The 16,119-nt window shown below is 38.0% G+C and overlaps 1 protein-coding gene across 1 annotated transcript; it reads right to left on the bottom strand.

Annotated features, from left to right (window-relative positions):
• Positions 1-2,823: 2,823 nt before the first annotated feature.
• LOC105222642 (dynein regulatory complex subunit 6) lies at positions 2,824-7,581 on the bottom strand. The gene is made up of 4 exons (XM_011200039.4): positions 7,275-7,581; positions 5,873-7,123; positions 5,207-5,803; positions 2,824-3,226 (listed from the first exon to the last, which is right to left on the bottom strand). The coding sequence occupies exons 1-4, from the start codon at positions 7,377-7,379 to the stop codon at positions 3,077-3,079; spliced, it is 2,103 nt and encodes a 700-aa protein (XP_011198341.2). The 5' UTR covers positions 7,380-7,581; the 3' UTR covers positions 2,824-3,076.
• Between the last annotated feature and the right edge of the window lie 8,538 nt (positions 7,582-16,119).

The raw sequence follows: 16,119 nt of genomic DNA on the forward strand, positions 1-16,119 counted from the left end.
CCGAAATTTGGTCGTCGTACTGTCTAATGTCGATGACGTAATTGAGGAATGACCTCTTGATGTTCCTAGGAGGTGGTTCCGCTCCAGCAGGTGACTTCAGGGGTGATTTCTGCGAAAGCATCCCATCAGCAACTGCCTGGAGACATCAAGAGGCATTCTGTCGTAGTCTGGAGAGTAGTATTCTGACAAGTCTGAAGCTTCATAGTCTGCGCTCTACTGCATCCAGGCGACCATGTTGGTGTGGCGTAGTTGAGGACCGGCCGGACGATTGCCTTGTAAGTTGCCAACAACGTCTTGACGATTTTGTTGCAGCTCTGTACTTTGACAGTTAGCGCGGTAATATAGTGTGACATCTAAAATCTTAGGATTATTGACTGCAATACGTAGGCTGCTATATATATTTCTGGACTAAGCAACACTAAGTGTTGCCAGGTGCAATCTGACATTTCCATTGGAAAGTTTGACATTTTTTAGCATAACATCACTCAGAACGTTTTGTCATTTAATCGTGAATTGTTTTATTTACAGGGAATTAAAAAATTCATCTCGGCCAAAAAATGGAATTAACTCGTGAACATTTTCGTGCGATCATTTTTCACAACTTTCGACGTGGATTATCACGACAAGAGTGCATCGATGAACTAAAATCTTTATATGGCTATGAAGCACCATCCTATAGCACTGTGAAAAACTGGTACAACGAATTCAATCGTGGCCGACGGTCGCTCAAAGACGAATTCCGTGAAGGTTGTCCAAAAACAGCCGTTGTGCCAGAAAACATCGATGCCGTACGTGAACTGATAATGCAAGACCGTCATGTAACATACCTTCAGATAGAGGCATGCCTATGCATTTCTCCCACCAGCATACATTCGATATTGCATGAACACCTGGCCGTAAAAAAGGTTTGTTCTCGTTGGATCCCGCACAATTTGACAATCGCTCAAAAAAAGGCTCGTGTGGATTGGTGTAAAGAAATGCTGAAAAAATACGATCGCGGTGCTTCAAAAGACGTTTATAAGATCGTCACAGGTGACGAATCATGGATCTATGCGTATGAGCCCGAAACAAAACAGCAATCGACCGTGTGGGTCTTCCAAGACGAGCCAAATCCAACAAAAAAAAAAAAACTTTTTCGTTGATAAATATGCCTATTTTCATTATTAGGCCAGAAATATATATAGCAGCCCTCTTATTAAGGTCGCTGTGGATTTAGTGGAGCAGACGTCAATATCGTGCAATCATCAGCGTACGAGGTTATGTAAAGTCCCTTTGGAGGGTGTGGAAGTTTTAAGATACATATAGAAATTAATCAGTAGCGGGGAGAGGACATCACCCTGCGAAACCCTTCGTTTAATTCTTCTTGTTTTGAGTTTATTCCTCGAAACGGTACGGATGATAGACAACCGCTCAGGTAGTTTTTTCATTGTCGTTTAGTAGCGTTGAGTGACTGACTTTGTCAAAGGCTTTTGAGTCCAATGCTACTATGATCGCTCTCTCACGGGATGTTTTCTTATTACGAACTATCTGAGCGTCTATGACGCTAAGTGCTGTGGTGATACTTTGCACTTTTCGCAAGCCATGTTGGTGGATTGCTAGGCTCAGGTGGTGAGTGAAGGTCGGCAGTTGCAAGATCTTAAGTATCTTCAGTCCTGGGGAGTGGAAACATATCGATCGATAGGATTCCCCTTTGCGGGTTTCCCAGTTTCCAGTAGTGGGACCACTCGTCAGACTTTCCACATATCAGGTATTTGAAGAATGGGTGTAGGACCTTGGTGAGGTAACTTATTTCTGTCGAGACTAGATGCTTTAGCATAAGCGTGTTGATTCCATCAGTGCCAATGGATTTAGATGAATTTGCCTTATTGATGACATTCTGAACGCCCTCATCAGTGAAAGTAAATGGTTGGCAATTTTCGCAGCCGTCGGGTAACACGTTTGATTTTGTATACCGAAGGGTGCAGTGCCGGCTGAAATAGCTCGTGCACTTATTGTAAGTAAATGGTGCGTAGTCTTTTAGCATTTTGCGCAGCCGTAGGGTAACACATGTCGACCGAAGGGTGCAGTGCCGGCTAAAATAGCTCGCGCACCACTCTTTGGTCCGAAGAGGCATGGCCATTGAATTGAACTTCAACTCGGTCATCATGTCCCTTCGGATTAGATAAAGCCTTGACCGCAGACCAATGCTTACTCACACCGGTGGAGAGGTTGCAGGACTTCACGTGCTTTATCCAATTCGTCCACTTATGTTGGTTTACCAATCCCCGAATCTCCAAATTGAGATCCCTTATTCGGGGATCACCGGGGTCGGCTTGGCGTAAGGTGTCGTGCTCGTTAGAAAATACAGCTGTTTCGGCTGGGAAGTTAGGGCGGAGTTCCGCAATTTTTCCAGCCGGAATGAAGCGAGCGGTAGCTGCTGCGATCACTTTGCGGAATCGATGTTCGCCAAGGGTTACGTCCGCAAGAATGGGTAGAGCAGGGAAGGTGTTTTCAGTAAATTCTGTGAAGCCAATTTAAAGTTAACGAAGGTACGGTTGTCCACAGAAACAAAAGCGGGAGGCGTCTTGATCGAGATAATGGTGATCTAACTCTGTTTTGACCGGTAAGTCTTATTTTAATTTTGTCGGTTACTCCGTATCCTCTTGACTCGTACTGGCATTGAGTCTAACCCGAGCCCGGAGGAATTTTTCTGCTGCGTTCGCGCTAAAAGGCTCCGTCTAAACTACGCCTCGGTCAGGTGTAATACATGCAATGGATGGAGACAGCTTAAGACCTGACCTCATGTTGCCAACGGGTGCTAACCAGACATTGAAAAAACGGCACTTAATGTATCATTATTTAAAAAGTTTTAAATATTTTATTTCAAACGTACTAATTTAACAATACTTCAATTCATACATATAAATACTTTATTTAAAAACAGTCTTGTACATAAAACTGCTATTTACAACTATTCTAACAGACTTACTGACAAGTATAAACACATAGTAGCTATAACATCGTGCTTCGCATTTTAAACATTATTATTCCATTGAAAATAATACAAAAATAAAACAAAAGAAATGGCTGCGAAGTATCAGTAATCAAGACGTTTTTTCAATCGAAGTAAGCAAGCATTGTCTATATTTGGTGAATTATCTATTTTTAAATCACGTAAAGTAGACATTTCTGAAAGTCTGTCTTCAATATCAGTATATATGCGTCGACAGCGATGTATTGAGAGTGTCTACAAACATATAAAAATTTATAAAATTGCAGTTCTTATTAAAACAATTCTTGCATAATATAATAGCATGATAAGTAGTAGAATGCCAAAAGGTTGCAATATATTTTAATTGGATTATTAGAATTAAAAAAAAAAATAATTGATAGGATTATAAATGTCAGAAAGAACTATATACAAGTTATTAAATCGTATTCAAATATAAGAAAATTAACTAAAAAAACTCATTCTTTAATGAAATTATTAGTTTCGAGTATTATCCAAATTCATGGAAAAAGTTGCATGCAAGTCATGCAGTTATCATGATAGATAAATTCCGGGAAGACTTAACGTCTTCCTACAGACAAATAAATAAGCCTCCTAACCCGCATTTCCAAATATTTGCAAAGTAACTATTAAAGCTGCCTCCTTTCCTCCACGGCATGAAGGTTATAAAATGAAAACAATATCTCTTTTTGACTTGCATAAAACAGTCTTATTTAAAAAATAGGAAACTTATTAGTAGATTTTTTACATCAGATTAATGTCTGATAAGGGATGATGTACTACCGAGCCTAACACATGGCTAACTCCAACTCTATATTTCTTATATACAGCAGACATTCCACCAGGTGAGAATGTGTTGACATCTACTTTTGAGAATGGCACAACCCTAGTTTGACGTAATACATGTCTCATAAGGGCGTCATGTGTCAGTCAGTCCGAAGTAGCTGCTGTTGGCAAGAGTTATTCTGCGTTGGATTTCGAGACTGAGGTAGTCGCACGAAAGTGTGTCGTCTTGTCTGAAACCTCGTTTGGTATCGAACGGCTCGGAGAGGTCCTTCCCGATCCTGGCGGAGCTTTTGGTATTGCTCAACATCAGTTTACACAGCCGTATTAGTTTTCTTGTTATACCAAATTCAGGCATTCTTTTACGTATGGCTCAACCAGCTCACGACTTCCGCTCTTTGACCAAGTATTCTCTGGGTAGGCAAAGAATATCCGTCTGAAAGTGAACCATCCTCCTAAGGGTGGGTTCTTTTTCATTAGGTGTGTTTTTTACGTGGCGGATTTAATTGAATAGTATCTTAGTACCAAAAGTACATGATCTAACTAATCTTGGTGTTCATTTGGGGAGAAGGAATATGAACTTAAGCACCTAACGCCACGTCCAACTACAATACCCAGAAAGAGGTTGCGCTAGAGTCACTCTTGTTTCACGTCGCAACTCGAACTACGCCATTAGTTCCACTGTGAATGGCGAACCGTGCCTGTGGGAAATCAGTAGCGAGGAGAGGGCTTCACCCTACCGAAACCCCTTTTTAATTCTCTCGACAGGTTATTAGCTCTTTAGTCCTGGATGAACCGCTAGTTGTTCAGTGTCTTCAAGTTGCGTTTTGTGATTCACTGAGTCACAGGCTTTCGACAAGTCCAATGCTATCTTGATAGCCGTGCTGGTGTTCGGGTAGACTCCGATGGTGTCTGGAGGTTGGGAGTACCAAAGTCTTCGTAGTTTTCACTACTGGGGAAAGGAAATTAGCAGGCTTCCCAAGTTTCAGCAGTGGGTATGTGAAGACGACTCAGGCGAGCTGCTATAAGTGTCCATAAATATGATGGAAGTTCCGTCATTCAATGTGGAGAACGTCGAATGCCTTTAACTACAATAAGGTAATCAACCCCGCTAAAACATAAGATATCCTTAATATAAAAACAGTACCAAAAAGGCTCAACTACGACCTTGAGTTGTCTAGTTTTAAGAGATTTATATTAGATTAAATATATATTTAGAATTTATAACTTAGAGTTGCAAGCAAGCATATTCAATATATAAGGATATTTTAAGCAAGAAAAAAAGTAAGCAAAATCTTGGCAACTATGCTGGCTATAAAACATTTAAATAAAAATTTCATATTCATAAAAATAAACGAACATTTTTAAAAATAATAAAAATTTAAATATTTAATACTTTAAAAATATAATATTGAATAAAGTGGCCTTATTTACCTGAAGATTTTTGCAGTTTACTAAAATAGCGTCTAAAGTGTGATCAGTTAGCTGGCTGCATCCATTGATATGCAACGCTCGAAGTCTAGTAAGATTAACTGTAATCGATTGTATAGCTTTGTCATTAATACTTTCGCAATCAGACAGATCTAGTGTCTCTATTGAAGGACAAGTATGTACCATTTGCTCAATACCTGTGAGCGAAATTTGTTGACAATTTGAAAGCGATAAGTTTTGTAATTCCACAAATTTTAGTCCATATTTTAAAGAAACATCTGATATTTTATTGCAACCGCCTAAATATAAAGACTTTAGTCCTTGGAGCTGTTTAATACTGTAGCCCTCCATATCACATTCTCTAATCAAGTTCATTTCATAAGTTGCAACCATGGCTTTTTTTCTTATAGCATCTCGAACTATCTCTGCTTCGGCTTTACTCCTTAACGAGATCTTTATTGAATGATTGCTATTGTTTGAAATATTTCCCTCAGCTAAAGAAGAAAGTGAGAGTTGATGTAGTTTATCAATTGAATTCTGTGGGTTCGGCGCAAGAACTTCTTGCGAAATATTTATGCCTGTCAATGCTACATCTGTAATCTTGAAAATAAATCCTTATTTTTTAATATCGTTGGAATTCGCATAGGACTGTGTCAATTTATAACTTACCCGAAAACAATTTTCCAAAGACAAGTCTCTTAACCAACGCAAGTTTTGAATAATACATTGAACTGATTCATCGGTAACACCATTCACACAATGCGATAAATTCAAAACACGAAGTTCTGGAAGATTTTTCGCTAGTGCCATTATAGCTTCTTCGCATACCTGCAAATGAGCCATTTGCAGATATAAAAGTGTTGCATTTGGTTTCGCTGCGACACCATGGGTAAGGCCTTCTGATTGTATACCATCGCAGCGCGACACGTTTAAACATTTTAGGTATTTAAGCTCACCCAACAATGATGAACCATTGTTTGTAATATTAATGCAGCCGGAAATATTAAGTTCTTGCAGTAATGGAAGATTTTTTACAATTACATCTATGCAACTATCATTAACGCAGATGGTGCCGGACAAGTCCAGTGTCAATAGCTTATTCTGTTTTTTTAAAAATGACTGAAGTGATATGTTGTTTACTTGCCTACAATTAGCAAGCCCCACATTTTGTAATATGAACCCTTTGAAACTAAGATCACTTAAAGCAATTAGTGATGCAGGACCTATTAATGTATTACTAAGATTTAAGCTACGTAAATTTTGGTGATGCATTGATATTATACTCATAATGAACTTAAACGTCAATATAGATTCACTTGGTGTGACGTCTACATCGTTGGGATAAAACCGTCGTTGAATAGCATTGTGATATGCAATATGACATCCAGATAAATCCAATGCATGAATACTGTGCATCATTTCTGTAATGCGTAATAAAATGGCATCTGATAAGTATTGATTATCTTTCAAGGAAAGATCTTGTATTCTGCAAAAATTTATGCAGACAGACAAGCGATCATCAATGTTGTCTAAAAAAGAACCAGACATGAAAAGCGGCGAACAACGAGTTATAGTTATTGCACGAATTTTTGGTAAAAGGCTCATTATAGCATACAACTGTTTGTCACCCATATCAACATTATCAAATATTATTTCCTCTGCAGTATTTCCAATGTGACTCATTATGTTTTTTATCGGGCCAAAAGTAACTTCTTCAAAGTGGTAATTGCGAAAAGGTCTGTTGCTCATAAGGAAGTCTTGAGCAGGGGAGCTTCTGTCAGATAGGCAAACTTTTGAAAATCTAACTATATTTTTTTTAGAAAATTCAATCTTAAATGAAGCTTCACGCCATCGCTGACAAGTTTTTCCGGCTACCTGTATATCTGGGAAGCTTAAGAAACGATATATGTGTTGAATAATCTGCAATAGATATGTTTTGCTTAAACTCTTTCGAACAAACACAAATGTATATGTTTAAAGTTTTATATACATACTATATGCAATACCATAATAGAATATCACGTGAACACTGTTACAAGAAATAATGTTGTTAAATAAATTTATTTCCTACCTCCATTGGCAATTCACCATAACTTGGTGAACTTCCATAATCCTTATCATTTAATTCATAAGACTCCATTGTTTTTGGAATAAAAAAATTGGACGTTTGTAGCATCGACAGTCAATTTGTATTACTCTAGATACTTGCTTGTACATACGTATATAAGTATGTACATATATGTATTATTCAAAGGCAAATTTATTAAATAAATATAAACTATTCTATTCCGAACATTGTATAAACCTAAGTTATACAATGATATACTGTGATTCCAAGCATTGGACATGTATGTTTAACGATTGTTACTTGTCAGCTGATAATAATCGGTCTACATATAAAAAAATATTGAAATCGATAACAAAGAAATGATAACAAAAATTTATTAACCCTTAAATGCACGGTTTTTCCTTTTTAAATACCAAGTGTGTACTTGTAAGTGGCGCGCCAAGCTGTCAAATTATTAAAATTAAAAAGTGAAATGTCATATCATGAAAGTTTGCGTTCAAAAACAAACACAGATATTTTTAGCACCTAATAAAAGTAAAAAGTACTGTGTTTGAGTTACCGTTTAGAAATTATGTAAGGAAGAAAAGGATGTATATATACATTATCGTGCATTTAAGGGTTAAAAGAATAATGTTGATGACCAAAATGCAATAAAGAAAAACTATATAACATGCGTAAGCGATGGCGAACAAACTTCAAATTGCATTGCATGAATTCTTTACTACATTTAATGGTAAATGTTCAGGAGAGCGGCTTTTCCAAAAACGTGCACCAATTTTCCGGGAAAGGTCTTAAAATATTTTCTTTGTTTTTATCAAAAAACATCGTATTTCCCGAAAAGATAAATTCACTTAACACGTCTTTAGATGTTGAAATTAAACTTTCTATAAGCTATATACACGTAATTATTGATGTTGTTTAGTTAATCAATAAGAGAAACTGTTTTTTTTTTTATTTTTAAAAAAATAAAAAAAACTTTACAATCTTCTTCTTAATTGGCGTTGAAACCGCTTACGCGATTATAGCCGAGTTAACAACCGCGCGCCAGTCGTTTCTTCTTTTCGCTTCGTGGCGCCAATTGAATATTCCAAGCTAAGCGAGGTCCTTCTCCACTTGGTCCTTGAATCGGAGTGGAGGTCTTCGTCTTCCTCTGCTTCCCTTGGCGGGTACTGCGTCGAATACTTTCAGAGCTGGAGTGCTTTCGTCCATCCGGACAACAAGACCTAGCCAGCGTAGCCGCTGTCTTTTAATTCGCTGAACTATGTCAATGTCGTCGTATATCTCGTACAGCTCATCGTTCCATCGAATGCGATATTCGCCGTGGCCAACCCGCAAAGGACCATAAATCTTTCGCAGGACTTTTCTCTCGAAAACTCGCAACGTCGACTCATCGGTTGTTGTCATCGTCCAAGCCTCTGCACCATATAGCAGGACGGGAATTATGAGCGACTTATGGAGTTTGGCTTTTGTTCGTCGAGAGAGGACTTTACTTTTCAATTGCCTACTCAGTCCGAAGTAGCACCTGTTGGCAAGAGTAATCCTGCGTTGGATTTCCAGGCTGACATTGTTGGTGGTGTTAATGCTGGTTCCTAAATAGACGAAATTATCTACAACTTCAAAGTTATGACTGTCAACAGTGACGTGGGAGCCAAGTCGCGAGTGCGACGACTGTTTGTTTGATGACAGGAGATATTTCGTCTTGCCCTCGTTCACTGCCAGACCCATTTGCTTTGCTTCCTTATTCAGTCTGGAGAACTAACGGCGCGGGTGTTGAGGCCAATAATATCAATATCATCGGCGTACGCCAGCAGCTGTACACTTTTATAAAAGATTGTACCTAGGCTTGCCACCCGTACTTTATTATAAAGTATTTTACGTTATTTCAGGTAATTGTACTCTATACTTTATGAGAACAATAAAGTTCACAAAAATACTTTATTTCGCATGATTTGATTTCTTTGAGATTTTGAAAAGTTTAGTCGATGAATTTGTTAAACGAAATTTATAGATTGATGGTTTAGTGCTGAATCGATGATACTGAGAATGATATGATTGAAATTTATTTGCATTTTTGTAGTCACTTATTAAATTTATTTAATAAAGCTGTGATATGTCTTGAAAGCAATTGCATAACAATTTTAGATATTTATGGGATTATGGTTAATCTTAGAAATCAATTAACACAAAGAAAACAAGAAAGAGTAATATAGAATTTGACAATATTGTAAACATTATTGAAATTTTAAATCTTCAAAAACTTAATGTGGATATGGATGATCTTTATGGAGAAATCGCTTTATTAAACCAAGTTTATAATCAATTATGTACTTCTAAGGGTTTTGCAGAGCTATCAACTGCACAAAAATGGCAGCAGGTATTTAATATGAGTGATGATAATTTTTTAAACTTGTATAAGGTAATTTCATTTTTATTGTCTATTCCCGCCACGTCAGCATTCACAGAAAGAGTTTTATCTGTGATGAATAGCATGAGACGAAAGAAACAAAGCGTCTCTGAATTTGATAAAAAATGAATTACTTATTTATTTTAATTTAAATATAGAATGTAAAGATGCTGTGCAATTGTTCAGTAAAGATGCTAATTTGATACAAATTGCAAAAAGCAATAAAAAATATGTTTTTAAATTAAATAATAAAGAAAAATAAATTATACTTTATTTTGATAGTATGTACTTTTTTTTTCTTACCTATAATAACCAATGTACTTTAACTGCAAAAAAAAAGGACTATTGTACCTGCTCGATTAAGTTCTGCAGCCCGAATAATTTTCTCCAGCAGCAGATTAAAGAAATCGCACGATAGGGAGTCGCCTTGTCTGAAACCTCGTTTGGTATCGAACGGCTCGGAGAGATCCTTCCCGACCCTGACGGAGCTTTTGGTGTTGCTCAACGTCAGTTTACACAGCCGTATTAGTTTTGCGGGAATACCAAATTCAGACATCGCGGCATAAAGGCAGCTCCTTTTCGTGCTGTCGAAAGCAGCTTTAAAATCGACGAAGAGGTGGTGTGTGTCGATTCTCCTTTAACGGGTCTTTTCCAAGATTTGGCGCATGGTGAATATCTGGTCGGTTGTTGACTTGCCAGGTCTAAAGCCACTCTGATAAGGTCCAATCAGTTTGTTACGATGGGCTTTAATCTTTCACACAATACGCTCAATAGAACCTTATATGCGATGTTGAGGAGGCTAATCGCACGGTAGTTGGCGCAGATTGTGGGGCCTCCTTTTTTATGGATTGGGCATAGCACACTTTTTTTTTTTTTAAATTATTTTATTTATTGTATCTGCTTTTTCTTAAAGCCTAACAATAAGTAATAAAATCTTAAATCTATTTAAAAACTAGACAGACTCAAGCAAGTGATTGAGCTGTTTTGGTGTTACGTCGCTCTTTAATACGCAGGCATATCTCTTCTTTTAAGTCTTGTTTGGTGGCAGGAATGTACCAAAGCATTAGTCAAAGGGTTTGGGTGATCTCGGAGTTTAGATATATATTTAATTCTGCTGTCTTCTACTTCTTTTTTTACCATAGGAATACCAAGGTCTTTATGGATATTTTCGTTACGCAAGTACCATGGTGAACACGTGATTGTTCTAAGCATTTTTGATTGGAACCTTTGTATTAGATCAATATTAGTTGCACCGGTCGTACCCCACAGTTGAATGCCATACATCCAAATCGGCTTTATGACCGCATTATATAAGAGCACTTTGTTGTCTAGGCTAAGTTTGGAGTTTTTATTTAAAAGCCAATTTAAATTTGCAGCTCTAATCTTCATACATGTTATTCTACTAGATACGTGTGTTCTCCACGTGAGCCTTCTATCTAGGTGAATACCAAGATATGTTACTTCGTTCGCTTGGGGTACTAAGATATTGTTTATTTTTACTGCCGGACACATCTTTGGTCTTAGCGAAAATGTAATGTGCTTACACTTCTGTTCATTCACATTTATACGCCAGTTCGCTAGCCATTCTTCGACAGAACTTAAATGCTCCGTTAATATACTTGATGCTAAAATGTGGCATTTGTTACGGCTCACTATTGCTGTATCGTCCGCAAAAGTTGAAGTTAATACATTGTTAGCTGTTGGAAGATCTGCTGTATATATGATGTATAGTGTTGGGCCTAAAACACTGCCCTGGGGTACACCAGCCCTTATCTGACGTTCATCAGATATGAAATCTCCCACTTTTACCATAAATTTTCTATTTTTTAAATAAGACTCCAAGGTTCTATACAATTCTAAAGGTAGAATTTTTTTAATCTTATATAAAAGACCTTCGTGTCACACCTTTTCAAACGCCTGAGCTAAATCTAGAAATATTGCTGAACAGTACTCCCTGTGCTCAAATGCTTTCCTTATCTCGTTAGTAATTCTATTTACTTGCTGTATTGTGCCATGTTTGGCACGAAATCCGTATTGATGCATTGGTATTGTGTTATTTTCGTGGAGGAAAGAAGACATCTTTGATAGTAATACTTTTTCAAATACTTTTGAAAGACAGGGTAGAAGACTGATTGGTCTGTATGAAGACAGCTGTGTTAAGTCTTTCCCAGGTTTATCTATCAAGATAGAATTGCATTGAAGAGCAAAGAGAGCACCTCTACAGCAATAATTGGTAACTCAATTAGCATTTTTGGGGAAATTTTATCATGTCCCGGCGACTTTTTTGGATTAAGTTCTTTGATGATACCAAAGATTTCAGAAGGAGAAGTCATAAGAGGCTCGAGCGAGTCTTTAGCTGTGTTGGGTAAGATTGACAGCTTAAAGTTGTTCTTTGGCAAATTGGGTTGAAATACCTTTTCTAGGTGATTTGCAAAGCAATTAGCCTTTTCCTCGTCACTTCGAGCCCAATTTCCTCCCAAGTCTCGTATAGACATGTTGGAGTCAGTTGGTGGCTTCATGGACTTTTGGGCTTTCCAAAGGGAATTTTGCTTGTTTGAATTCGAACACAGCTTCTTTATATACATTTCGGTGTTTAATTCTTCCTCACGTTTAAGCGCGTTTTTTAATTTACGTACAGCAGATTTTAATTGAAGCTGAGTGGAAGGGGAACGATTTATCTGCCATTCACGTCTTGCACGCCTTTTTACATTTACAAGCATTTCTATTTCTCTATTAGAGATTTTTCTGAAACCAAGCGGCTTATAGCTTTTGTTTGGTGTTGCTAAGACAGCTGCGCTGGTTATTATATCATTGACTTCTCTTATACTTTCGTCAATATTTCTTCCTGTATTTATTTTGTACTCAATAATAATGTGGCTACTGACGTATTTTTTATATTTTAGCCAATTGTTTTATAAGAAGTTAGACCCACTTTTGGATTAACGAATATGGGTTGTTCACATAATTTTATTAGTACCGGAGAGTGATCAAAAGATAGATCAGTACATGTATCTGCTGTTATATGCGATTTATCTATATTTTTGACTACAGCAAAATCAATTAAATCTGGTATTTTCTTCCGATCACTAGGCCAATATGTCGGCTTACCAGGAGATATTATTTCAAGGCTATTGTGCCTATTTATAACAGTTTGATACAGCTGTCGTCCTTTCAGATTAATAAGACGTGAGCCCCAGTACGTGTGTTTTGCGTTGTAATCTCCACCTGCTAGAAATCTTTGACCTAGTGTGCCAAAAAAGTCTTTAAATTCGATTTCTGTAATTCTAAAACGAGGTGGACAGTATATAGCCGTAAGGTTTAAGTCACAACCCCTATTTTTTAGTGATATTGTTGTAGCTTGTAACTGTGGTGTAGCATAATACTATGTTCAGACCGAAAATTTCAAAGATTAGATTACATTTAAGCATTTCATAATCCAACAGTGTTCTCACTGCCGTTAGAAAGATCAAAAAACAGCTGTTATTGTCATTCATGAATTCACATCGCTTAATATTTATCAAAAGAAAAGATTGTCATATAGTATTTTGAAATAAAAGCCGTCTTTTTTTAATATTTTCCATATAATAGAAATAATGGATGCATTTTTTCATTTGCTTGGTCGATTTTCAGGTGAAATTAGATTCATTGCTTTAAAAAAAATTTGTTTGTTTACATTTTTTTCCCTTTGTAGTGTCTAAATCAGCTGTGATAATGTAACAGTTTTCCAGTGCTGACTAGTATTTTTCCAGTGCTGACAAGTAGATTGCGCAAAATCAGAGTCGCACGGACAGATTTAGCGTGGATCAGTTTCAAATCATTTCAATGAAGTGATTTGGAACTGTCATTTTTGTATTGCGAAATCTTGATAAATTTTTAAGATTAGTGGGATAATCCATTCAACAGCCGAAATCGTGTGATTAAGTGTCGGTCTGAACATAGTATAAGATTCTAGAGCATAGTGGTTTAAACGATTTCTAATCAACACTGCCGTGCCATCATGCGCTTTTCCATCCGGATGATTTGTAACATATAGTCTAAATCCCGGTATGTTGAAATTATTTTTATTTGTTAGATGAGTTTCTGAAATAAGCATTACATCTATATTCTTTTCAGACAGAAATCTGATAATCTCTAATTTATGTTGGTTAACACCGTTAGCATTCCATATACAGATATTTAGTAAGCTCATTTTTTACTTAATAAATTTTGCAGCATTTGATTTTGTGATTTTATTAAATCCTGGATCATGTTTTGCATGGTAGACATAAATTGTGTCATACACTGTGTAAGATTTATAATCATAGTTTCAGTACCTCCATTTGGAGGATTTTGCGGCAGTTGCATTTGCACAGTGTTGCCTTTCACCACATTTGCATAGCTTCTTTGCATATTATTATTGATAGAAGTAATAGGATTTGTACTTTTTTCTGAGGTTGCTATAATTTCGTTACGGGGCGTTTGTAACATCTGGTTACGACGTGCTTGAATTCCCTGTGACAACTTAGATTTCAGATCTTTATATACAGGGCAACCTCTGTAGTTAGCAGTGTGATTCCCTCCGCAATTGCTGCATTTTTTATTTAACTCTTCTTTCTTAAGGGTGCATTTAGAAGTGGGATGTAAATCACCACATACCACTCAAACACTGGGTAGAGTGCAGTATGATTTAGTATGCCCATATTCTTGGCAGTTAGTACATTGTACCGGACCGTTTCTTTTATGTGGTTCTTCCACAGTTACTCTACGATGCAGCAAATATTTCAAATTATAAATGGGATGGGTCTCATTTTTTTTAAGTTGATTCGAATTCGCCAACAATTCAATTTTAAACATTGGCTGTGGTATTTTGTTTCTATTAAATATATTTACAACTGTTTTAATTCGAAAACCACATTCTTCCAATGCTTCTTTGACTTCACTAGAGTCTACGGCGGACTCTATACCCTTGATTACAACAACTAGGCCCTTTGAGCTCTTCAGTTGATACGAATAATAATTTTTGTTTTTATTTGACAAAAATTTAACTATGTCCATAAAACTTTTTTCAGTGTAGGACTGAATTTTTCTTTCATCTACATTGCTAATCTAAATTCCAATCGTTGGGCATGCTTTCGTCCGACCATATCTTACAAAGAAGCTGATGCATGCTCCTTATCAATTCTTCGCCGCCGTGTTTGAATAGCTCTGCCGGCAATCCCTGCCGCTGTGTTGTTCTTCAGGCGGGCAATTGCTATTCGATCTTCTTCATGGTCGGGTAATGGAACGTCTGCTCCATCGTCATCGATTGGGAAATCGAGTTCGCCTTCTCCTAGCGCTGTGCGTTCACTGCCATTTAGCAGGCTGGAGAAGTGTTCCCTCCATAATTTAAATATGCTCTGGGCATCGGTGACTAGATCACTCTTGGGGGTTCTAAAAGTGTATGCTCCGGCCTTGAACCCTTCTGTAAGCCGCCGCATCTTTTCGTAGAATTTTTGAGCATTCCCCCTGTCGGCCTGCTTATCAAGCTCTTCGTACTCACGCATTTCGGCCTCTTTCTTTTTCCGTCTGCAGATGCGTCTCGTTTCCCTCTTCTGCTCTCGGTATCTATCCCATCCCGCACGTGTTGTGGTCGATCGTAACGTTGCGAGGTAGGCAGCCTGTTTTCTCTTCGCTGCGACACGGCACTCCTCGTTGTACCAGCTGTTCTTTTGCACTTTCCGAAAACCAATGGTTTCGGTTGCAGCTGTACGTAAGGAGTTTGAAATGCCGTCCCACAGTTCCCTTATACCGAGTTGTTGTCGAGTGCTCTCGGAGAGCAGGAGTGCAAGCCGAGTAGAAAATCGTTCGGCAGTCTGTTGTGATTGCAGCTTCTCGACGTCGAACCTTCCTTGTGTTTGTTGGCGTGCGTTTTTTGCTGCACAGAGGCGGGTGCGAATCCTGGCTGCAACAAGATAGTTGTCCGAGTCGATGTTAGGACCTCGGAGTGCACGCACATCTAAAACACTGGAGACGTGTCTTCCGTCTATTACAACATGATCGATCGGTTGGTGGTTTTTCGACCCGGAGGCAGCCAGGTAGCTTGATGAATCTTCTTATACTGGAATCTAGTACTACAGATAACCATATTTCGGGCCCCGGCGAAGTCGATCAACCTCAACCCATTTGGGGATGTTTCCTCGTGGAGGCTGAATTTACCGACCGTAGTGCCAAAGATACTTTCTTTGCCCACCCTGGCGTTAAAGTCGCCAAGCACGATTTTTACATCATGGCGGGGGCATCTCCCATAAGTGCGCTCCAAGCTCTCATAAAAGGCATCGTTGGTCACATCGTCCTTCTCTTCCGTCGGGGCGTGGGCGCAAATCAGCGATATGTTGAAGAACCTTGCTTTGATGCGGATTGTGGCTAGACTTTCATTCACCGCAGTGAATGATACTACTCGGCGACGGAGTCTCTCTCTCACCACGA

This window comes from Bactrocera dorsalis, chromosome 3, assembly GCF_023373825.1.
Source record: "Bactrocera dorsalis isolate Fly_Bdor chromosome 3, ASM2337382v1, whole genome shotgun sequence".
NCBI classification, from domain to species: Eukaryota; Metazoa; Arthropoda; class Insecta; order Diptera; family Tephritidae; genus Bactrocera; species Bactrocera dorsalis.